Source organism: Panthera tigris, chromosome A3, assembly GCF_018350195.1.
Source record: "Panthera tigris isolate Pti1 chromosome A3, P.tigris_Pti1_mat1.1, whole genome shotgun sequence".
Lineage (NCBI taxonomy): Eukaryota > Metazoa > Chordata > Mammalia > Carnivora > Felidae > Panthera > Panthera tigris.
The window spans coordinates 31,544,471-31,570,120 of NC_056662.1; the positions used below are offsets into that span (position 1 = coordinate 31,544,471).

The 25,650-nt window shown below is 38.2% G+C and overlaps 1 protein-coding gene across 3 annotated transcripts in view; it reads right to left on the reverse strand.

Annotated features, from left to right (window-relative positions):
* The window catches only part of GPCPD1 (glycerophosphocholine phosphodiesterase 1), a 65,332-nt gene that overhangs the window by 4,737 nt on the left and 34,945 nt on the right, over positions 1–25,650 (reverse strand). For 2 of the 3 annotated variants that reach the window (XM_042980878.1, XM_042980879.1), the window contains exons 14-20: positions 25,416–25,455; positions 23,953–24,014; positions 22,188–22,253; positions 20,518–20,654; positions 19,876–20,011; positions 19,287–19,447; positions 9,295–13,833 (exon numbers count right to left, since the gene is read on the reverse strand). In XM_042980878.1, coding sequence (XP_042836812.1) covers positions 13,644–13,833; positions 19,287–19,447; positions 19,876–20,011; positions 20,518–20,654; positions 22,188–22,253; positions 23,953–24,014; positions 25,416–25,455 — 792 coding nt within the window. In that variant the 3' untranslated portion in view covers positions 9,295–13,643. Of the gene's footprint in view, positions 1–9,294; positions 13,834–19,286; positions 19,448–19,875; positions 20,012–20,517; positions 20,655–22,187; positions 22,254–23,952; positions 24,015–25,415; positions 25,456–25,650 lie in introns of those variants that run through there. The other variant, XM_042980880.1, reaches the window with a different exon arrangement.

Here is a 25,650-nt window from a genome sequence, read left to right on the forward strand (position 1 = left end):
ACTTTTGCAGGGTTTATCTCTTTTCACCCTATGTACATCATTGTATTTGAAGTGCATAGTATATAGTTGGGTCTTTTTTAATTCACTCTGCCAATCTGTCTTTTAATTGGTATGTTTAGAAGTGTTCACGTTTAATGTGATTATTGATATCATGATGTGATATGTTAAGGCTTAAATTGGCTATTTTTTGTTTTCTATTTATCCTTTGTTTTCTTTTTCCGGCCTTCTTATGGAATACTTGAACATTTTTCACAATCACATTGTTATTTGTCTATAGCATTTGAGTTTATCGCTTTGTATAGCTTTTTTTTTTTAAGTGGTTACTTAACTTATTCCCTTGTATGTACATAACTTATCAAAGTCTACCGGGGCCATGATTTTACCAGTTTGAGTGTAGAAACATTTCCTTTACATCATTTTCTCTTTCCCATTTATAACTGTCTTAAATATTTCAACATACATTGAGAACATTAGTGCTATTTTTGCTTCAAGTATCAAATGATATTTAGGAAACTCAATAGGAGAAGGAAATTCTATTGTATCTGCCTATATTTTTGCTATTACCAAGTTTTTTTAATTAAAAAAATTGTTTAATGTCTATTTTTGAGAGAGAGCAGGAGCAGAGGAGAGGCAGAGAAGGAGAGGGAGATACAGAATCTAAAACAGGCTGCAGGCGCTGAGCTGTCAGCACAAAGCCTGACACTGGGCTCGAACTCAGGAACAGTGAGATCATGACCTGAGCCGCAGTTGGATGCTTAACCAGCTGAACCATCCAGGTGCCCCCCAAGTTCTTTTTTTCTTCCTGGTGTTTCAACATTTCTACTTTCATTATTTACTTTTTGTTTAGAAACCTCCCTTTGGTCATTCTTTCAGGGTAGTTTTTTGGGCAACAAATTTTCCTACTTTTCCTTTATCTGATAATATCTTGATTTTCCCTTCATTTCTGGAGGATATTATTTCTGCTGCATACAGGATTCTGGGCTGGAAGTACTTTTCTTTCAGCACTTGGAAAATGTCAGTTCCTTCTAACGTCCATGGTTTCAGAAGAGAAATGTGCTGGCATTTGAACTGCTTTTCCCCCGTAGGTGATGGGCCATTTCTCCCTTGCTGCTTTTAAGACTTTGTCTTTAATTTACAGGAGTTGGACTATGATGTCTTGGTGTGGATTTCTTTGGGTTTGTATGCGGTTTGCTTAGGTTCTTAAATCTTTAGGTTTATGGGGTTTTCTCCCCAAATTTGGGAAATTTAGTCATTTATTCTTTGAACGTTTTTTTCAGCCCCACCCTCTTTTTTCCTCTCCTTCTGGGACTCTGATGACATGTTAGATTTTTTTTATTTTTTGCTTTAGTCCCACATGTTCCTGAGGCTACGTTCTTTTTTTTTTTTTTTTCTTCAGTCCGTTTTCTCTCTGTTCAGATTGGGTAATCTTTATTCTATATTCCAGTTCTCAGATTCTTCCCTCTGTCCTCTCTATTCTGCTGTTGAGTTTTTAAATTTGTTTATATTCATAGTTCTAAAATGTGTATGCAGTTCTTCTTTGCTAAGAGTATTTTTCATTGGTTTCGGGCGTGTTTCTAATTGCTTGTCAAAGCATTCCTGTGATGGGGTACTCTAAAATCATTCACAGATAACTCTAGTGTCTGTGTCACCTCAGTGCTGACAATCGTCTTTTCTCACGTGGTTTGAGATCTTCCTAGTGCTTGCTATGGTAGGTGGACATTTTTAGCAGTATGTTACAAGACTCTGGACCTTATTTACATCCTGTATTTTAACAGGCCTCTTCTGCCCCTGCACTGCTTCATTACTGCCAGGGAGAAGGTTCCTGTCGGCCCCTGGAGACTGGAAGGGCTGGGAGTTCAGGCTCCACACTAGACCTCATCTGACACCGCCCACTGGGGACAGGGGTGGGGCGGGGAGGGAGGCACCTTGTTACCACAGGAAGGAGATGAAGTCTGGGCTCCCTGTGTAGTTTCCATGAACACTGTAGCCAGAGCTGCCTCATTACCCGTGTGGTGGTAAAAACCCTGATTCTCCTGGGTCTCTTTTGCCTCCATCCCGGGAGGGAAGGGGAGGGTGCCTCACGACTGCAGGTGAGGGTGGAGTACAGGTTCCCCTCTAGGCCTTCTCTGGCACCGTCCTGTCAGGGATTGGGGGGCGGGGCAGTTTTAGCCTGGCATGGGTGGAATCTAGGCTCTCCACCTGGCCTTTACTGGTTGCAGGGGGAGGATGGGGCTGCAGTCTTTCCCATGGCATTTGATTGGAATAGAGCCATTATTGCCTAAAAGATTTGTCTTGCTAGGCTCTCCTTTTCCTGGTTTTGTGGCTGTAGAGAGCAAGCTTTGCTGTTGTTTTCTACACTCGGTGTTTCCTCGTTGCCAGCTTCTCCAGTATTCTCTGGGATAGCTGAAGCAAAAAGAAAACCCAGGGAACTCACCACCGTGTTGTTCCTTGAGTCCCAAGGTCCCTAGCCATCTTTCTTCCCTCTGCCTTTCAGTCTTATGTTTGTGTTACATATAATGTTGATGAGGTTTTCAGTTGCACTAGCAGCAGGAATATGGAAAGTCCGTCTCTTCCATTTTTCTGGAAGGAGTCCAATTTTTCATTATATATTAAATCAAAAAATGAAAAAAAAAGACCTACAATTTTACCAAAAATAAAATGTACTACATGCACAGAAAAAGGACTAGAAGTATACAGTATACGGAATTACAATAATAGTAGTATTTGGGTCATAGACTTGTGGATAATATCTGTGTTTCTTGTTTACTTCTATTTTCCATTTTAAAATAATGAACATGTATCACTTTGGATATAATTGGAAAAAAAATTGTTTTCCTACCATTTGATTTCGACTAGTGTCTTCCCTTCATATGAAAACCCCAGGTTATATTCACTTTTGCTATGTGAGTGTGGGTTCCAAACTAGCAAAGCCAAACAGTATTTGGATCTATTTGGACCCTTATTTTAGAATGCTTTTTGAAATTCCCAAATGGAGAATCAATGGAGCCAGAGGGCAGAAAGGCTGGTATCTTGGGCAAAGACCCTCCTTGACTGCCACCACCAGCAAATGACACTGGTAAGCGGGCTGGACAGTTCAGATATGAACAACCCTTACCTCCTTGCCTCCCTGTATGAACACAGTGGATACTCTCGAGAGTCAAAGTATATACTTTGCTACCTTATAGCAATAGGCTGTGGTCTGGGGTCAGTTCTAACAGACTTTCTTGTGAGATCTGGCTTATCTTCCAAGCATGACTAGTGCACCAGGAGGAGCTGGGGTACAAAGAATAATTTTTTTCTTAAGAACAAGCACTTCCAATCGATATACTGAACGTATCACTCCCCCAAATTTCCCCAAGCCTTATTTGTAACCTTTCCTCGCTCCCCACTTCACCCCCATTCCTCTGAATCACTGATTTGCTTAATTACATTAGTTCTTGTATTCTAGAATTTAAATAAATGGGCTTATGTGGCATGAACTCTTTTGTCTTGATGAAAGCATTCTATTCTATGGATATACCACAATTTTTGCATCCATCCGCTTAATAGATACATAGGTTGTTTCCAGTTTGGGGCTGGTACAGATATGGTGCTATGAACGGTCAAGTCTTCATGTGGACACAGGCTTTCATTTCTTGTGGTGAACAATTAGGAGTAGAATGGCTGACTGGTAAGTGTATGTTAACTTTTAAAGAAACCATGAAAATGGCTTAGATATGCCAGAAGAATATCTAGTCATTGTTCATGCTCGTTTTATGGGTCATTTGACATTTTAATGTTCTAGTCCTGACTAGTTCACTAATTAACTGCTACCTGTTCGTGTTTAGCAACTTAAAACAGGAAACCCTTCCTTACTGACAATATGAACTCTGTTCCAATTTTTAAAATATTTTCTTCCTGCTTGTCTTTGGCAGAAAGCAGCCACTTACCATTCTCATCTTCAGACTATTAGTTAACTTTTCTCAGAGGAGACTTCATATATTCAGCTCAGTTCATTTCCTATGGATGTTAACTAAGGGACATTACTATGAAACGATTTCACATGTTATAAAATGTATTCAGTATTTAAATATTACTATATTGCTGAGCCCCTGGCAATCTGAGAAATTTTCAAGAGACTATTATCACCTCTGATTGATGTAGGTGTATTTTGGCTTTTGTTGGTTCTCAGAAATTAAAGTCTCTGAGTCTGTCATGCTACCAAAACAAGAAATTTATTAGGTGAACAAAGATGTCCATGTACCCTACAAACAAGACATTCCTATGGGCCACCACCACATCTGTAACCAGAGGTCCAGGCTCCAGTCATTGAGGACATACCGCACCTTGGTCTCTCCAATTCATAACGCACAAGAGTTTCTGACAGCTCCTTAAGAACTAGAACCAGCCATAGAAAAAACTGGCTTCACAAGGTTTCTGAGGCAGAAGCAGAATCAAATCATTTGGGGGGCAGCGGGCTTCTTCACCCTTGGTGCTGGGTAATGAAATAAATTTCCTGTGTGTGTGTGGGGTCCTGCTTAGTGGATGAAACAGTGCACATATAACACCATGATGGGCATTTAAAAGACAGAAAGCAAGTATATGTGTACCAAGCATTGAGATAAGCCTCTCTGACGTGCCATCAAAGCAACGTCAGAGTGTTCTTTATATCCTGGACTCAGACACACAAGTAACAAGGCAAGCAACTGTGAAGTGAACAGCAGTTAGCTACTCGGGGAATTCAGGGCAGGGGAAAGGGCACTGCCCTGTAGGCTATTCAGAATTCAGAAAACACTTCAGGCCTTTGAGGTGGTCATGCAGGAAGGGAGAAGTGAAATAATAAAATACGGCAAAAGCAAACACCCAGAAGAGAGAACATAAGAGCTTTCTGACAGCGAGGAAAGAAATGTGACAGGAGAGGAGGGCCTGGGCTGAGAATGGCCAGAGAAAAGGCTGGGAGGCAGCAGGGGAAGGAGAGCATCCATGAGGTTGGAGAAAGCCACTCTAGCCACATTGTTTTCACGGGAGCAAGACGACACTTGCCTGGTTAACTGAGATATGACCTACCCGTTGTTCATTTATCCCTACACCAAGTCAGAGTAGAACCTACTCGAATTATTTACTGCTTGTTTAATGCCAAGTACATGGAGGGTCTGACGTGTGTGAGGAAAATGCAGGCTGCTGTACTGCAAAGCATAGTATGTAAAAATTATATTTGGGCACTTACATGCTTGTAGGTGCATATACATGTGTAAGGGTACATGGTCTACCAGTCAAGTTTTCCTGGGTGTTAAAGCAACAAAACCTGCCTCTAATATTAGAAGAAAGGAATTCACTAGAGGGATGTAGGTGATCTCACATAACTGAAGGGAAGGCCTTAGCAGAGGTCAGAAGGGGCAAGCGGGAAGATTCTATGGGCTTCGCTGTAGGTACTAGAGTTGCTCTAGAAAGGAAACAGTCTAAGCACTTGTTCTATTCTATGGTTGTTCTGATTAATAGACAATGATGCAGGACAGGGTCCAGTTGGTCTGCCTTTGTTCATGCACCTAGCCCCTTGGCTAAAGGAGAATGCTTTATTTTACAGGTCCCCAAAGACTGTACCCAACAGAGGAGAGAGAACAACCCCCCAAAATACTGCTCTCAGGAGATAGGAGGTGGGTGCTGGGCAGCTAGACACCCATAAACCTCCACCACATACACCACACACACGAACTTTGGTCCCCTCTGGAGAGGAGGAACCTGTATCACAATCCTCTGGGATGGTGGGAATTTTTAGCACCGGATGATGATTTGGTGAGTTTGTGCCAAAACAAAACACAACACCAAACAAATACACAGGAAAAATAGGCAAATCACAAAAAGAGGGGGGAAAAAAGTATAAAATAAGATAGAAAAAACTCCTTGGACAAGAAATCAAAATGATGCTACCAAGAGACTCTGGGATGGAGTACAAATGTCCCCACTCTCCTTTTGGGTAGTAATTACCAGGTGCAATCATATACCTGGATTTACACTGAGGTCCCAGAACTCCTAAGGGAGCCAACCACAAGACCAGGAGAGAAGCTGGAAGCTGGAAAGAAACAAGAGCATGAGCTCGTGCACCAAAACTCCAAACCACACCAGAAAACTCAATGCAAATAAAGATATCCAACAAAATCAGAAAAAGAATTCGTTTCAGAAAGGCCTAAAAAGTATAGGATAAAACGAAATAGGTTGAGAATGTTTAAAGAGATAAGTGGAAGTTACACTTCTACTAAAAAAAAAAAAAAAAAAAAAAAAAGAACTGCAAATTATTCAATAAAAATGGGAAGTAATGAAATAAAATCAGATGGACATAAAGAATTGATTAGAAATCCTGGAAATGAAAAATATAGTTTAATATTTAAGAATTCAGTAAGAAGTGTAAATGAGATACAGTGGAAGCAAACAATTGGAATACAACACTGAGGAAATCAACCATCTTACTCACACACGTGCACACACACAACCTTTCCACTTACACGTCTGACAGGCATCTTAAGTGTTTTTAGCCAAGGAGCCCTACCTTCAAATCCTACCTTCAAATCACATCTCTATTAGGAGAACCAAAACAGGTCAGAACAGAGTCACTGTGGCTGAAGTGTGGTAGGACTTATCTGTCATTAAATGAGCTAATATCAGGCTAACACTTAGTTACTTTCCTTCTGTTGCCCTCTTCGACAACTGCTTTACAATCTTAAAACATACATTATACCTCAACTAAGTAATAAGCATGTTGAAGACAGAAGCTACTTTATTCTCCTAAGCCCTCAGTCTAGCTAGAAACTAAAACATAAGGTTCACACTTTATACATACTTCCATCATGATAGAAACAATAGCTCCTTGTATAGACTTTTTTTTTTTCAAAAAGTAAAATTCTTGTTCCCCTTTGATTAAAACAATGGTTTTCCAGGGTGCCTGGGTGGCTCAGTTAGTTAAGTATCTGATTTTGGCTCAGGTCATGATTGCACAGTTCATGGGTTCGAGTCATGTGTCGGGCTCTGTGCTGACAGCTCAGAGCCTGGAGCCTGCTTCGGATTCTGTGTCTCCCTCTCTCGCCACTCCCACCCCCAGTTCATGGCTCTCTTCTTCAGAAATAAACATTAAAACATTAAAAACAACAACAGTATTTTTCCAAGGCCAACCCTATTATGTTGTTATAGTATTGAGGGAGGATCAACCCAAGAAAAGGTACCAAATAAATCTACATTAGGTAAAATTTTGCACACTAAATTTAAGAGTAATTAATGAAAAAAAAAAAACAAAAACAAACACTGCTCAATACTAGTAAAGCCTAGTTTAAAAAGTAGATCTTTAGCAATCTAATCAAGGATAACTCACCCCTTCACACCAAAGAAAATATTAAGAAAAAGTGTTTCTTGGAAGACTTCTTGGAAGTATATACAAATACATATATATATATATATATATATATATATATACATACATACATATATACACACATACATATATACACGTATGTATGTTTACATACACTTATGATATCCAGTATTTAGTATTATAATGTATATAATGTATAATATATACACACTATACAGCTGGATGTACAAGTAATTTTTTTTTAATCTAGGAAAACTAGCTGATGTGCCCAAAAAATATAAATTTAATAAAAAAAAAAAAAAGTAGAGAGGGGCACCTGGGTGGCTCAGTTAAGCATCCAACTCTTGGTTTCAGCTCAGGTCATGATCTCATGGTTCCTGGAATCAATCAGGCCCCCATCAGGCTCTCTGCACTGACAGGACAGAGCCTGCTTGGGATTCTCTTTCTCCCTCTCTCTGCCCCTCCTCTGCTCATGCTCTCTCTCAAGATAAATATTTTTTTAAAAAGTAAAAAAAAAAAAAAAAAAAAAAAAAGAGAGAACATTAACAGGTTCTAACTAAAGAAGTAACTGCAAGGGTAGGAATACTTCAAAATATGCACATAGTTTTATAGGAGTACTTATCAAAGTGCCAATGAACAGACTATACTAACATTACATAAACTGTTCCAAAGACAGAAAAACCTGAAAAGCTACTCAACTGACTTTATAAGGTTATCCTAATGGTCTCCAAAACTAGACAAAAATAGCAAAAGAAAACAAAGTCAATCTCATTAATGAATACAGATAATAAATCCTAAACAAATCAGTCAATACCTGTCAAAAGAACATTAATAAGTGTTACACCAATTATTGAAGGGTAATTCAACATTAGAAAATATATTAGCATCATTCACTCCATTAATATTAACAGATAAAATAAGAACTATGATTGTTTTCTAACTCCTCAAAAACCCACAGAATAAATTCAGCACCTATTCCTTGGGGGTGGGTAGGGGCTGGGGAGAAGGGATCCTTTAGCTAACCTAGAAGAAAAAGAAATTTCCTTAATTTCGTAAGGGTCACCTCTATAACTAGAAACTCCAGCAGCCATCATATTATTTCCCATGACGGTAAAGAAATAAGGACGCCTACAATTGTTATTAGCTACTGAAGTAAGACAAGATAAAGAGAAAGCTGTCATTAAAAAGTAGAAAACGTATTTGATAATATGATCAACTAGAAAATCCCAGTTAAATAACAAAATGTTTTGACTAATCGGATTCAGCAGAGTAGCTACAGATGAGAGCAGTAAACCAAAATTAACTGATTACTGAAGAACATACTTACGGAAAATAGGAATTAAAAACAAATTTATTAAGTTTTTCTAATGTAAGAATAAGCTTTAAAAAGTTTAAAACACCTATGTGAAAAACTAATTTTACTGGAAGATGTAAAAATCTTGAAAAAAATGGAGACACACACTATGTTCTGGATAGACTTCATACTTGTAAAACATTAAATCCTTCCCACATGTTAATCCAGAAAATCAACCCAACACTGATCAAAATCCCAAGGGGACTTTTCTGGCACTTGATAAGGTAATTCTATGCAATTAAAAGAATATGTGCAAGATTTTTTTTTAATTAAAAACAAATGGGCAATTGACCTATCACATACCATAACATAAACTTCCATGATTTTTCTCTTCCTGGTAACGAGAGATTAGTGTAATACTCCTGGATGTCACTTACTAAGACTCGGATCATTGCGGGAGGTACAATGGGAAGTTTTAGCGGAAGGAAGGAGGAAGAGTTTTTTGGAGGCACATGACGTGTGAGGTGCCCATTCAACCTTCAACTAGAGATGTGCACAGACAGCTGGATGTGTGAATCTGAGCTTACAGAAGTCTGGGCTGCAGACACTTGAAGCCATGGGGTGGAACATTTGCTAGACTTTTAGTTATCTTCTGGTGACATTACATAGTTTGGCTTTGCAAGTTTAGTTTCAGAAGTTCACTTATCCTGTCTGCATTTGTTTTCTGAGCAAACAGGTAGACGTATGCTTGGACCAATTTCATACAAGATTAGATAAATTAATCTCTGTACTTCTTTTATTACTCCTGTACTAATACTACTTTCCTCATTATTTTAAAATGCATTTCTCTCATTTCCCTTTAAAATCAGTAAAAAAAAAAAAAATATATCCTCCACACTGTCAGGATAGCTTCTTCATTCTCCCTAAACATACTACAAATACTACCTTGGCCTGAGTTTACAATGATTATGTCCCAAAGTGGCTTCACAACCACCCTGATCTCTACCCCATTCTGCAAGGGCTCGAGAGCTTTGCTTCAACTTAACCTCTTTCTCTCATCTCTAACACATACTTGTACGGTCTTAATCACATGCTCTCTTGCATTTTCAACATTTCGAATCTATTTCTCAAACTATGCAAACCCACTGAGATATTTGAGTAAGTTTCCACTCATGAACACCAAAATAATGCAGTGTTCCTCCTGTGTTTACTTTGCTTCCTACCCCAACACCACACAATCCAAACCGAAAATGCAAAGGAGTCGGCTGAAGCCAAATCTAAATGAACAGGACTCCACTGCCAACCTAGAATACCAAGCCAGTGATAACGTGAAAGACAGAAATGCGGTCCAGCTGTGAAGAGAAAGAGCCAAGGCACAAAACACAATGACACTCCACCGGGACTGAGACAGCCACTCTGCAGGTCACCCAAGTCCTATCCAAGGCCACGTACCCTGCCCTATCAGGCCACCAGCTGCAGGATTTAGGTGTACTCCCCAGGAAGGGGCAGCCGGGCCTGGGGGGGAGACCTGTACCTCATCTTCCACTCAGTCTCATAATTGTCCTCACTTAGCATGAAGTAGAAAATTGGTTTACAATAACCCACCTGTGACCCCAAGCAACTGGGGCAGAGTACACATGCAAACACACATGCACACGCATGCACACGAGCACACACACTCCAGACAACATAGCCAAGCATGCCGTACAAAACCGTATGTATACTGTGAAACAATCTGAGTTAGGAAACTAGGATCGTTGCCACCGCCATTTATTTGTCTAGTTCATGACTAAGTATGGAACACTATAGTAGTGCTAGAAATGCAAAGAGGTCCCTGCCCTTAAGGGGCTTACAATCTTAGGGAAATAGAACAGGCACATAGAGAGACGGTAAGAAAGCACATGCTAACAAACGCCACGAGAATTCAGAAGGCAGCATAGTTCAAGAACACGGGATTAGGAATCACAAAACCCAGTTCTAGTCCCAACCTGGTAAAAAAGTCAGTTCACTTCTCTGGGTTTACTGGCCCAGCTACAAAACGAAGCAGTGAGATTTAGAGGCTGCACGCATTTGTTTGCATCATAATTCCAATCAGAAGCTGAGCAAAGTTTTATGGAAGAGGCGGTACCTGAGCTGGACACTGAAGGAAGACGGAGAAGGCATTTCAGACAAGGAAAGGGGTACTGAGGTAGGCCTATGGGGGGGGGGGAGGAGGGGTTGGGAGGAGAGGAGACACAAGGAACAATGGCAGTGAGGTAATGAGCGGCTGTGGTAGCCCTGAGGCACTACCGACACAGGAATGAACTGTATTCCTCACATTCACATCCAGTCAGTTACAGTACAGAGTTCCAGAGAGTAGAAAACACCAGAGAACAATGGCGGCATTTTATCAAACATTGCAATTTCCAGAAAATATAAAACGATTTTAACATTATACCTCTACATTGAAAATTGACATCAACAAACTGTTTCCACTGTCAAAATGTAAGCCAAAGTTTACATTCTTAGTAAACATAATTAAATCTCTTAATTCAAAAGGACATTTGATACAAATTATTACCCCAATAATTCCAACATTTTTCTACTATGTTCCATGCACTGTGGAAATAAAAAGCCAAGGTCCCTGCCCTTGAAGAGACTGTAGCCTGGTGAGACAAACCACCATGCCTACCTAGAATGCACGGCATGATCCAGGTATGGACATGGCTATGGAGTAAAAGATGGACTCACCCCTTCTGAACAAGTTTCAGCAAGGACTCAGAGGAGAGGCCGATGGCTCAAGGAGCAAAGAGTCTGGCAGGGCGAAAGTGTCTGTGGGGAGGAGAGGGCTTCCAGGCACAGGGCGCACGGCTACAGACAGGGAATAGTGTAGGAGCATGGCGTGGCCAGGGGAATGGTGGGCACAGTGGGTACAGTGTGGCCAGAGCACTGCACAGGGCAACGGCTAGTGGTATGGAAGCCTGGACTTAGTCCTAGAAAAGTGGGGGAGCTACTGCTTGCTATGCTTTAATTTTCTACTAACCCTGGTTTATAAGGTCAGGAAGGGATGCAAAGGAAGTGAGCAGTGAGGCTCTTTCTGTGTCATAAGCAGTCCTTGCGAGCTCTTTGCAAATTACATTGTTCAGGAACCCCCCCCCCCCCCGCCCCTCCCACCTCTCCTTTCCCTTTACGATCTTGAGTCTTCAACATGGAGCCGCACTGCCCTGGGACTGGAAAGGCACAGGGGAGGAGGGCAAGTGAACAGGACCGAAAACGCACACCTACAGCTAACCGAGTTACCATAAGGTCAACGGTCACTGTACTGTACACAGGTCTGCAGACAAAATGAATTTTTTCAGGAGTTTTCTAAAACTGCCTAATTCACACCAAAGTCACACCAAAGTGTTGGAAAATCTTTCAGTGTGGGAAAAGTATATAGAACACTTGCAGAAGACTGCATTTCCTAAACTCTTTTCCATTAAATATCAGTGTTACAGCACAACACCATACATAGGATTTCAAAGCCTATCTTCACACGATTAAGACTGAACCAAAACTGCATTGTTTGGCTTAAAAAATAAAAAGATACACCGTGTAATTCCAAGTCTTAGGTTCTCAGCTAGGATTCTCAGCTAGTACTAAAATGTGTCAATGCATGACTAAACTGCCTAAGTGAAGAACATGCAGTAAAAGGTAGATGCAAGTAGGGCATTACTTCAGGGCAGGAGTCCAATGTCTCGTAGTAAGAGAACCAAGTCTATAAAAGTAATACCTTCCTGAAATTTTGTTTTAAAAGGAGGAAAATAAATCTGTGTATTTTATTCAACATTCATTCTTAAGTTACAGTTAACGCCAAAACAATCAGCCTCTAAGGAAAGAAACCTTAGTATAATCCTAAATACATGCATATACATTTAGAAGGATCGTCTACATTTCCTAAATAAGTTACATGCCTGATATACATTAACCAATAAAAAATACCAATGTGAGAATTCAGGACATTTATTTTTCTGCATGGAGATTTAACTGCTGTACAACACACACACGCACACACAACAAACCCACAGAGCAACGGTGTGTAATAGGTAGTGAGAGACACTTAAAATAAGCATATTTAAAATGCCTACAAACAGGCTTTTTTTTTTTTTTTTTTTTTTTTTAGGCAACAAAATATTTTCAGTCCTTGACACCTTCTCACACTCACCTAGCACCACAGATGCAAGGACTTACAGTAAACATGTACAATCTCATGCTTAAAACCTAAAGCATGCATGGAATAGAATTTACACATTACGGCCTACTCTATTAAGTATGCACTACATACTTCTAATATTTTATACATTAAATTACCCTGCAGCATTTTGAAACTTTAACATTTATGCAAAACAACTTTTGAAAGACTTATGAGACAAGTTTTCAAGGATCACCTCCAGGCTGTTTACACAGGCATTGGTTTGGTTAAGTGGGAGAATGGCAGCAGCCTCAAGGTTCATACTGAATGAAAATGGTGTGTGTGCATGTCAATCCATGTAAAAAATACATATATACATAGATGGCACAAAGATTTGTGCAGTTGGAATCACCAGTGCAAATGCATGCATTTGAGGTACTTATTTTTTCCATGGTCAGGTATAATTATGCATAGTCATGTTCCTCAAGTGCTAAATATTTCAGACCTGATCAAATGAAAGTTGTAAGAACTGTAAATATAAGATATTTATATAGTTAATTTCCAAGCACTATGGTTTTAATGGACGTTTAACATTATATGTTTACATATTTAGTTTAAAATGTTTGCCAACCAATAAATTTTCTCATTGTAAAGAGACTGACTGGTAATTATACCTGGCCAAATGATTTAAATAGCATACTTGAAATTCTAGCAAGAATTGTAGTGAAATAGTAAAATACTTCATTATTGCTTCATTGGACTGAGAAACCTAGAAGGCATAGATAAACAATGCTCAGTGATGAAAAGTGAACCCCCACAACAGTGGTGCGTGCCCCAAAAGGGCCTCTGCCCAGTAAAAACTAAGCACTCCCCACGTTATCAATGCCGTTGGCATCCACATGGATATCAGGCTCCCCACACAAAGATGAGGGAACAAAGCGGCTAACAGTGGGACACAAACAGCTCTTAAGCTCTGGCAATTCTTGCTTCAGGCGTTCCAACTGCTCCACTTGGAATATATTTGGCTGTTCAGGCATCCAATCATATATCCTATGATGAAACAAACAACAAACACATAAAATAGTGTAATTTCATGGTTCCCTTAAGACCTGACTTAACCTTTTCAGGAGAATTTGATTACAGAACGCCTGGAACATTCATAGTACAGGAGCACACCCTCCCCCAACTTTTTACAAGATGGAAGTTATCAGCTCTGTTTAAAAATACTTCTCCATCTTTCTAATAATGCGGAATAACAGCATTTCTTTTTGGGCCCGTGATGAAAAAGCCTGATTATAAAGCAACTGAAACAGAAAATGAAATAAATCTGTAGTTTACTGAGTGACTGATTCTTCAGGTATCTTCTCTCCAAGCGAATCAATCGACAAGGCCTTATTTTATGACGGGAAGCTAGGAAGAGGCAGAGCTGGAATCCATACCCAGTTGTGACTTCAAAGCACTGAAGATGTGCACTGAGAACTGTCCTGAAGTTGTGTGGCACAGGCACACGCACTCACAGTTGAGAGCCCAGAAAAAGCCCATGTGACAATGCCAGCACTGCACTGCCCATCAGCAGAGAGAGGACGGCCTCTCAGGCCTAAACGTGAGGGCCGGGCAGCTCACGTGAGGTGCGATGACAGAGGTCGTTGTGGTATCAGAGCAGGAAACAATTTCCAAGAAAATGAGAAGTGACCTCTGGGTCAAGACAGAAGACTGAACTGAAGCATCTATGTTTACTTTCCCTGTATATCCCATTAAAAAGAAAATAAAGGGATTAAAAAAGAATCCATGCATACAGGGAAAAACAGAAACAAAGAGACACAGTAACACAGTTTTGGGAGCTGGGAAATAGATGTGTAAGTAATAACAAAGTATTTCAGTTAGCCGAGCGGAAAAGGCCAAATCACCAAATCACAAGCCAGTAGTGGAAACCATGAGAAGGCAGAGTTAAAAGCAGCACCCGTTTCCCCCTAGAACTAGGGGGAGGGGAGACTAAAACAGGGCAGATGAGGTGAGGGCCTGAGCAGCAGTGAGCATCTCCCTTCCTAACTTCCTGCCATGGAGGCTGCCCCACACCCCTGAGGTTGGTATTTCAAGAATTTAACAGGAAATGTCTTGGAATGGAGGACAAGACAACCAGGTAAGGGTTTGGGCATTTTACAAAAGCCACCAGCACCAGGAGACAGTCCACACATATCACACATGCAAAATTCAGAGACATGCCTTCCCTTCCCCAATCTCGTCCCTTACCTGATTCCCAAGAACCCTGGGAGCCAGATCTGGATCCTCTAGGTAGTTTATATAGATTCTTCTGTGAGGAATCTGGTCAGTCAAAAAGTAAAGTTCTGAATCTACTGACATCAGAAGTATGACCAAACAGGCCACTCACATCATCCCACAGTGAAATCCAAGCGAACACGCCCCATGCACACACTCAGAGCCTCCAACAAGCTTTTTAGATCCCTATTTCTTATCACGAGAAGCAGTCAAGGGTTTCTAAGCAACTTGAGGAAAGCTTCTAACATGTAAGATAGTGAGCCAAAGAGAAGAAAATTCCAAACACACACACACACACACACACACACACACACACACACACACACACACACACACACAAAGTCCTTGATGCCTTCCTAGAAATAGTTCATTAAGCCCAAACAGAATGTTATATATAGAGGAAAAAAAGCGCATTCAGAGAATAAAGACAGTTCTTAGAAATTAAAAACACAAAAAAGTCAAGAGAATGGGTGGATGATAAGTGGAGCAAAAAGACAAAGATAGAAAATAGAAGAAAAAATAAGAATTAGAAGCCTGGTCCAAGAGTGTGTCTTATGTAAACTAAAGGATTTCTTTTATAAAGGGAAAAAAAAAAAAAAAAAACAGAAAAATGGGAGAGACAAAAATCAAAGAATAATTTACAAAATTTTCGGCATCTTCAAGGACACGCATCAACAGATTAAATGGGCTGCCATGTGCCCACCACAAGGGATGAAACCAGACCCACAACAAGACCCATCTCTATGAAATTTTACCACACTGGTGACAAAAAGACGACTCTCCAAGCTTCCAGACAGGAAACAAAGAAACCACTCGTGCAGAAACAAGATTCAACATGGTTTCACACTCCTCAACAGTAACACTGAAAACTGTGAAGCTGACGGAGAAATGCTTTTAAAATTCTGAAAGAAAATGGTTTCTAACATGAAAATTTATGCCCAGCCACAATACTTCCAAGCATGCAAGACCACACATTTACTTTCCATGTCTTCCTTTCTTAAGAAGTTACTGAAGGGTGTGTTCCATAAAAATAACCATAAAGCAAAAAATATCTGGACCACAGGAAATGGAAGCTCAGACACAGGAAGGGTCAGGGAGCAGTCTTCACTCAGGATGATAGGAAGCAAAAGCAAAAGCAAAAGTTTTGCAAAAGCAAAAACTTGGCAATTACCTAAATGTTCTCAAGTAGAATAAGCGGTGGTAGAGACATAGCCACGAATATTACACAGTCACAAAGACGAATAAATTGTAATTATACACGATAAACAGACGGACTTTAAGAACATTGTAACAAGTGGGAAAAAAGTACAAATAAAGTCTAAAGCCATGAGAAACTAAATGATACTATTTAGTGATCGAAATAAGAATTTAAAATTTTTAAAAAGAGAATAATAATTTGATAAAGTTGTATCTGAGAGAGGAGATAAGGGAATTGAATTAGGGAGAGGCAAACGGCAGACTTCAAATCTAATGCTAATGTTCTTTAACATGCGTGTCTGTTACTGAATTTATATTTTAATTTTTTAACCATTTGAGCAGGTACAGTAATTATTTTATAAAAATAGGAACATTGCCTAATTACTCTATTTGGCAAGTATTTGCCCCATACCAAAATGAGAAACAACCAGTTGAGAAAGGTAAATTAAAGGTCATCTTATCACAAATGCAAAAACTCCAAATATCACCAAATCGAACACAGCTCTTTATATGCCATAACGTATTGCAAAAACATGATTAAATGTAAAATCTACGGTGTGTTAATACCTTTGTAAAAGGAGACTAAATCGGTTTTTGACCCACTAAAACACCTCGTCTTACCAATAATTCTCCCCAATGTAAAATAAATCAAAGGCTCCCAAATCACTAATCATTCAAAAACTTCTCTACAATGTCTAAATTTGATGATTAAAAAAAAAAAATAGTAACATAAGCACATTACATACCAGAAAAAAATAGCTTAAAAAACATCAGGGCACAGGAACTCAGCTAAAAACAATGAAAGGGATAACAGGCACAGGGGACTGCTGGTTTTCACTGTAAATCTTGTATACACATACAAAACACACATACATACTTATATATGTAGTTCTCAGATTAAAATGTTAAAAAAAAAAAAAAAGTTCAAGGGTAAACACCAACTCTAACAGATCCTAGCAGGAGCCCCACCCTGAGCTATCTCCTCAATGTCTTTAACATAGTCCTGCCCTGAGTCATGCTATTGCTTCTGCATGAAACTCAAATCCTGTCAAAGCAAACTTAACCACTCCCAAAAACCAACTCAACACTTCCTCTTTGAAAGCATTCTTATTGGGGCACCTGGGTGGCTCAGTTGGTTAAGCGTCTTGATTTCAGCTCAGGTGGTGATCTCACAGTTCATGAGTTCGAGCCCCAACAGAGTCTGTTTTGGATTCTCTCACTCTCTCAAAATAAATGAATAAACTTTAAAAAAGGTACTCTTATTGATCCTTAGCCAGGAAGAACTCTCTTTCTTGGGGGCTTTTTGTCACAAAGTATATTCCTGTTCTCCATTACATGTCACAATTTGGCTCTAAGTAAGGCCCTTCAGATGAAGCGAAGTTATTATACATGGTATGTCTCACAATACATTTCCTTGCCTGAAAATATTTGCAATCATCCCTTCCTTCTCCTCAAAGAAAGAAATATTCTCCAAAATTTTGCTAAAGCCAGCACTTCTTTCAAATGATTAATGTAAACATTTTATCTTCCTTTAATTAGTTGGAAATGTCTCATATAAGTGATGTAAAATTTTTATCTTCATTGAACTAGTTGGAAAGGTCTATTATAAGTGATACAACTATACAGGACAAACAGTAAAGTGAACTAAAATCAAGGAAAGTATTTTTTTTTAACGTTTATTTATTTTTGAGAGACAGCATGAGCAGGGGAGTGGCAGAGAGAGAGAGAGAGGGAGATACAGAATCTGAAGCCAGATCCAGGCTCTGAGCTGTCAGCACAGAGCCCAACGTGGGGCTGGTGATCATGACCTGAGCTGAAGTCGGACACTTAATCGACCGAGCCATCCAGGCGCCCCAAGGAAAGTATTTTTTAAAACAAGCCTGGTAAGAATTTCATCACTTACTCTTTGTACGATGTTGCTCAAGTATTAGTAAGATTGCCCACCCCTCAGTGGACTAAATGACATCCTTTCTAACCCCAAATTTCTTTATATTAAGCAATCTTTTCATCTATCAGATTGGTGGCTCTCAAACTTACATCAGAAACACCTAGGGAGCTTAAAAAAAAAAAAAGAAAAAAAAAGTTCAACAAATATTTGAACCCCTACTGTGTATCACACATTATTCTAATTTTTAGAGATAGAATTGTGAACAAAACAGGCAAAGAGCCTGTCCTCACGGAGCTTGTTTATGTGGGCGTGTTGGGGTGGGGGAGGGGGGGAAAGAGATGGAATCCGCTCACACGGGGCCTTGGAAGGGCCTGTGATTTTACTCTAGGTGACACAGAAAACCGTGCAAGTTATAAGCAGTAATAGGATCTGACTTTAATTAGAACAGGCTCCCTCTGGCTGCTGTGCTAAGAACAGAGAGCAGGGAGGCATGAGTAAAGGCAGTGGCCAGTGAGCAGACAACTTCAATAATCCACGTGAGAAATGAGGTGTCCTTCTCAGTGGAGACTGACTATAGCAAGTGTGGCGAGTGGATACATTCAGGGTAGATTCTGAAGACAGAGTCAACAAGATTCTGTCTGACTGGTTTTGGGGTATGAGTTTAAGTACAGTCACGAAAGACTCCAACGATTTGGCCTGAGAAACTGGAAAGACAGAGTTGTCATACTGAAATCAGGAAGTCTACAGAAAGAACAGGTGTTGCTAGCTGGATACAAAAGTTTAAGCAGTTAGGGGAAACGTCTGAGATGTAAAGGTTGGAGATATAAAACTTAAGAATAAAGGTATGAAAAGCCACAGAACTGGATGAGACCCCCAAGAAAGTTGGTGGAGACAGAGAAGCATCTGGGGGAGAGAGCCCCCCAACCAAGACAAGAGTACATCTGGTATGGAGCCCAGTGATCTGAATGTTTAACAAGCTTCCCAAGTGGTTGTGCTATACTCCAAAGTTTGAAAAACTCTACAAATAAATGTTAAACCTCAGGCTGAACTACAGAATTTTAACTAAGTTTAATATTATTTTTAATTTTATAACTATTTTTTTCCTAACAATACATGAAAACTTTTCATGAAAGACAAATACCTATCATAAATTAGACCATTAACTCCAAACTCCTTCAATTTCTTTCTGTTTTCGGGATCATTGGTATCATCACCCCAGCAGAATATGACTAGTCCCTTAGCTTTTGCCTCTTGAATATAGGATGGGTTTCTGAGCAGGTCTTCAGTATGTGCATTTATTCCCTAAAAGAAGAAAAATAATTTACTCATGAGAAAGTAACTTATTAACTGCAAATACTAATTGGTCGTACTCTACATCAGTGTTCTCCAAAGTAGAATGCACAGGGAAAAAACTGTTAGGACTTTTTCTTGCAATTTATGTATCAAAGAAGTCTACAGTCTAGCCATTTTAGATGATTCATAAAATCCACTCAGAAAACTAAACTACAAGAACTTACTTAACCTAGGCCTGGAAGAAAATACTTTAATGTTCATTTAACTGCTTTTTATTTTGAGATCTAATATCCTCATTTTTAAGTAGAGCTATCAGCTTGCTACACATGGGTCAAAACTAACCAATCAGATGTGTAAAATAACACAAAAACTTATTCACTACTGCTCTAAGACATTTCTTAAAAAATTAAAATCTAAAAAATTCAAATGTAACTTACCAGTAGGTTTTCAAACTGTGCAAAGCTCATTGCAATGGGGGTTGTCCTAGATCTGAGGTCCATGAGTTCAGGGTAAATATCTGATTTTCCTTGAGTCAAAAATAATATGGGGTATTTGTTCTGCTTTTGCCGAACCCTAAAGAAGACAATAAGAAAGTACTTTTCATCAGGGAGATAATTCTTATATATCATTTTAGAATTTTAGGAAACTGTGACTATATAAAGAAACCGCCCCCCCCCCCCCCCACCAAAAGAGCATAATCCCATTACTGAGCTATAATCACCATTAACATGTATTGCATCTTTCAATCAATAAAAGAAAACTTTTTAATTATTCTATAAAAAAGCTAAAATATTTTCAGAAATGGCCAACAAGAAAGCCCTTGAGGGTTTATATTTGGTAAGGAGGATGTTACCTGCCTATAAAATGAACACAGAGTATGAGGTACTAGGACCCTGTGGGTGTGAGGTTTGCTGGAGTAGAGGGTAGTTCTGAAGAGGTGTGAGAATATATAGAACCTAACTGAGAGGACAAGTGAAGGGTGAAGTCTGGGCAACTTCCCAACCTCCAATCACAACCTCTGTCCCTAAATCCCAGCTACGGTTTAAGAGTCTAAGTGAAAAAAATTTAATATTACTCACATAGTGCAAATATCTGCATCGAATGAAGAAAACACTATTCTCCTCTTCCCAGAATTTTCTAAGACAGTTTTTAAAATTATGTCCAAAAACAGATTCATGTCAAAATACGTTGATAAGTTACCATCCCACATTCCATCCTATATGGAAAAAATAAACAGAAAAACAAAGGCCATTAAATATCCTAGGATCACAGTGCCAAAAAAAAAAAAAAAAAAAAAAAAAAATCTTGGGAACATCTAACCCAACTCTTATTTTACATGAGGAAAGCTAAGGCTTGAAAAGATTGAGTGATTTGCCCAAGACCACACAGCTGCTTAGTGATGGTGCAGCTGTCATATTTCAGGTAGAGACACTTATATGCAAAGTGATTATATCATCAATAAACTTTTGCTTTAATAAGTTTAACAGAATAAAAACCAGAACTCTGGAAATCTGCACCTTACTAACTTTAAAATATTTTTATATAATCTTCATGAACTGTAAGACAAAAGGACTCTATTTCACTTGCTAACTCATTACAAAAAGTCCACGTAATTATAAATTACTAGTTAAAAATCTCATTCTTTGGCTCTAAGGCATATCAAGTACCCTCAACACGTAATAAAAATAGTCTCTAAATATAGCTAAGATACCAAGAGTCCTGTTGATATTCAAATATTAGGCATTTTATATATTAGTCATTAAAATAACCCTAAGATGGGTGATGGGTATTGAGGAGGGCACCTTTTGGGATGAGCACTGGGTGTTGTATGGAAACCAATTTGACAATAAATTTCATATATTGAAAAAAAAGATAATAAAATAAAGTAACCCTAAGAGCTCAGAAAACTAAAAATCACTTATTAAGAAAAATCACTATGTTAACCAGGACCAGCTTATCATTAACAGCTACTTAGAAGGCATGATTTGAGGGCAGATGTAGATTATTCTGATCAAAACAAATTCTAGGATATTGCTCTGATTGCCCAATCATACCTGAATTAACCGCTTTCAGTGCCCTCCCCACCCCAACAACCCTCTTACCATACATCCCAACCATTTACACACATCTCCATCTGATATATTCAATAGTGAATTATTTTCCTCAACTACACTATTCCAAGAAGGCAAGTTTTATTCTGTTTTGCTCAGTACTTGAACCCAGCACCAACAAAATGCTCACCCATAGCAGCTTTTCAATATATAACTGTTGAACAACAGCAAAAAGTCTAAATCTGTGACTGATCTAAAACACACCTGCAGAAAATTTCTTTTCTTGGTTAACTATTACTAGCTACTATTGCCACTTAACAGAAAACTGCTTAGGAAATTACTGAAAATATATGTTTAAATGGAGGATAAGAAAACAAAAACTCATCAGTTATATAAAGTTCTTAGTTTCCACTGTTCATTTTATAAGTATGTCCAGAAACCACCATATTAATATCCACATGAGACATGTTGAAACTGAAATTTATACTACAATACATTCATCACTCCTTTCAAGTACTCACATATAAGGATAAAGTATGCTTTTATTAAAAAGGTCCAACAAGCACTGTGCTTGCCGAAAGAAGCCAGAGTAAGATTTCAGTCTTACCTTTCCACTAAAACAAGGAGAGAGGAACAAATGCATTTGAAGAAATGGGGAGAAAGAGGAAGAAGAATGTGTTACGTCAAGGATTACTTACCCTTTGTTGGCAGATCCATTTTATTTCTATGTTAAACCCTACATCTTCTGGCAAAGACTCTAAAACCTAGAGTTTTGTTTGTTGGAGGTGAATTTTGTTTTGTTTTTGGTGAGATGAATGGTAGAATAAGAGAAGAAAAAAAGGAAAACAGAATTACTACAAAAAGCAACCGATAGTAAAACATATCACTAAGTAAGGATAAAATGTTTTGTGCCTTCGGCATAAACCACTATCTTTTCCCATACCCCGAATTACAACACGGTTGGTGATTAAGTTAAACAAGAGATCAAGCAGCAAAAGCAGTGGTCTATGGCAAGATCTGGGAGGGCAGATACACTACCACTACAAAAGACACATCCTTAACCTAAAGTCCTTTCGCCATCAGGGATCTTGGGTCTGCCCTAACCAGCTGCATGACAAGTACCTTAAATAGTTTGTAAACAATTTCATGTGTGGCTGTTTGACCTTCTTCTCTGGTATCTTTAGCCTTATTTTATTTAATGTACCTATCACACTGTTACCGAGCTAATACAAAATTAGAAAAATAAGGAAAATACTGTATATTCGTGTTAAGACTCCTAAACATCAAAGTTTCTCCTTTAAATTAGGATTGTATTTATTAGCCTTTTTCGGTTTTAAAACATCTGTGATTAAATTACAGCGATGGTGACAGAGTGAATAAATGTGTGTTTAATTTATCTGGTTAAATAAATGTTAAACTGTTAATACACAATTTTTTAATAATTGTATTTAATCACAAGTCTAGGAATCATGTGATTTCTCAGAACCAAATGATTTCAGAATTCTGAACTAGAAGAAATGATGTAACTTAACTGGGCTTCATAAATAACTGAAAAATTACTCCAATCAGGTTTTAAACACACTACAACAATGTCCACTTTAGGAGCTCTCTGGTAGCTTCCTCTGCAGGGTGAATAATCATGATAAACTGAAATGATATATTGTTGCCTAAGATATATCTACTGTACCTGACATCACCAGAAAAAGACAATGGAGAAAAGCAGAAGTTAGGAAATGGAGCCAGTGGGAAAAAAAGCAGACCTAGCATGACCAAGGAGTGCCTGGCATCCATATAGGCTTGCCTGATAATATTAAAGGGATTCCTGTATGAATTGTGTCTAGTTTTTAAATCCTCATGCTAGTATTTATGTTTTTTTCAGGGGAGTTCTCGAAATTTGTGTCTCATTTTATGTAACCAGGGTACTCATTTTCTTTGGTTGGACAATCTCATTTCTCTCCAAACGCTAAGCAACAGTTTGTTTTTTTTTTCAAGTTTTTATTTATTTAAATAATCTCTACACCCAACGTGGGGCTAGAACTCACGACCCCAAGATCAAGAATTGCAGGCTCCTCCAAGTGAGCCAGCCAGATGTCCCAGGAACAGTTTTAAACATTGTAAAAATACTTCTCCCACCATCTCATGTCCCTCTCACCCCTTTTTTCTGTGCCTTCTATTTCTTGTTTATATACAGAAATGTGTGAATTTCCTATTCTTACCAAATTAACCCATTGAGGTGAGCATTTTTATTCATTTGAGCAGGTGAATTATTCTTAAAAAAAAAAAAAAAAAAAAAAAAGTAGGATAGGTACACAAACCAAAAATGTATCTTCTCTAAAAGGAATCAATAACAAGTTTTTATAAATGTTGTCCTTGACACAGCCTTGTTAGTGCCCAAAATAAATTATTCAAGTTATAACAGAATGAATGAAGTAAGTCTTGTGCTAGTTTTCCTAAGAAACTTACCATCTTAAGAGAAGGAAATGGCTGATTTTCAGAAAAAGAATTTTCTTCCTCAACCACAGATTCTGAAATTTTAAATTATAAAAACTCAGTAGATAAAACACCATTTTATCACTAAGATCTTTTCCTAAACTCTTAGGACAAAGAAAGAGATGTAGAGGTAATTAGGAGATCCTTTTTATGCAGTATTTTTTGAAAACTCGTATATTTATTATGTTTATAAAACCTCCATTTTGAAATAAGCATCCTTTATGAAGACTAGTTTGCAACATTTCATAGAAACACCAAGTTTGAGAGTCCAACAGTGATTATTTCTTACTACTTTTACAAAGTAATCACCAGCAGTGATTAGTTATTTCTCAATGGAATTAAACAGCAGGGTCCTCTTGCTAAGGCTTCTATTTGAAATATCAAAATCAGTTTAGAAGCTAGAAATTAAGAGAATCTAAAGCTACTATTGTGCTTTTGTTACCACTACCATTTAATTCAAATTTTATCTCAAAACATGTAAGAATTTTTTTCCAAGAGGGCAAAAAAATTTAATATCAAACTTTTCAACTTTTCCTTTCTTAAAAAAAACAGAAGTGTATTACAAAGACTAAAGTCATATAATATTTTCCATGTAAATATTAAGTAATACTAATAAATTAAATGAATAAAATATATTTTATTTTTAACAGTCATGAAATAGCTACAAAGCTTAGAAAGTCCTATCTATGCTCTAGGGATACACTTTGGTCTTTAGCACTTCACAATTTCTTCATAAAGGCATTCCAACTATCCTGTTATCACAACTGCAAGTAAACATCTAACGAGCACCTACTATATACAGAGCACTGTAAGGGTCTCAGGGAATACAAAAACATTTTTCCCACCCTAGAGAGGTTTACATTCTAGTTGAAGAGACAGGACATGTACAGAATAAAGGGTTAAAAAAAGGATCCACTAAATTTCAAATGAATGACACAAACTATAAAGTTCTATGAGAGTATAAAGTGGAGTTACAAAGGGATTCCACAGGCAGGACAAGCTTTGGGGAAACTGAGGCACAGAGTGGTTAAAGTAACCTGCCCAAGGTTACAGTAGGTAAATATTAGAACTGGATTCAGACTCCTGGTTCTGGATCCAGCTTCTATACTTGATTTTTCCTCTATTTTGTCATGGTTACAAATGTTTGGAAAGAGAAAAGAAAAAGAATGTTTAGAAAAGAATGATAGGTACAAAATCATAAAGAACTTTGATGATCAAGCTAAGAAAACTCGTAACAGTAAAAACATGTCATTACTATACACACGACATAAATGCATTTGAAAATTAATATACGTAAAGACCTCATATCTATAAAACTATTTAGATAGCCCAGTATTATACACATTAAAATGACCAACAGTAGTTAAAAAGAATAAGGAAATACCATATATATGTTAACTATGAAATGAAAACAGCGCTTCCATATCGGTACATACCTTTCAGATCTTTAGATTTCAGTGCAGTCACATGAGCGAGCTAGAAAACACACACACACACACAAAATGCAATTGGAAAAAAAGTCTTAGTTTATGAAGGTGTATGGTTAACAGAACTGTAACTTGAAAAGCTAGCAAGTTAAAGAAAACTGTAAAATGTAGAATTATTAGTCAGTAAGAATGATCACTAACAACTGTATATATTTTATATGTGCATACATACACATCAGATCAT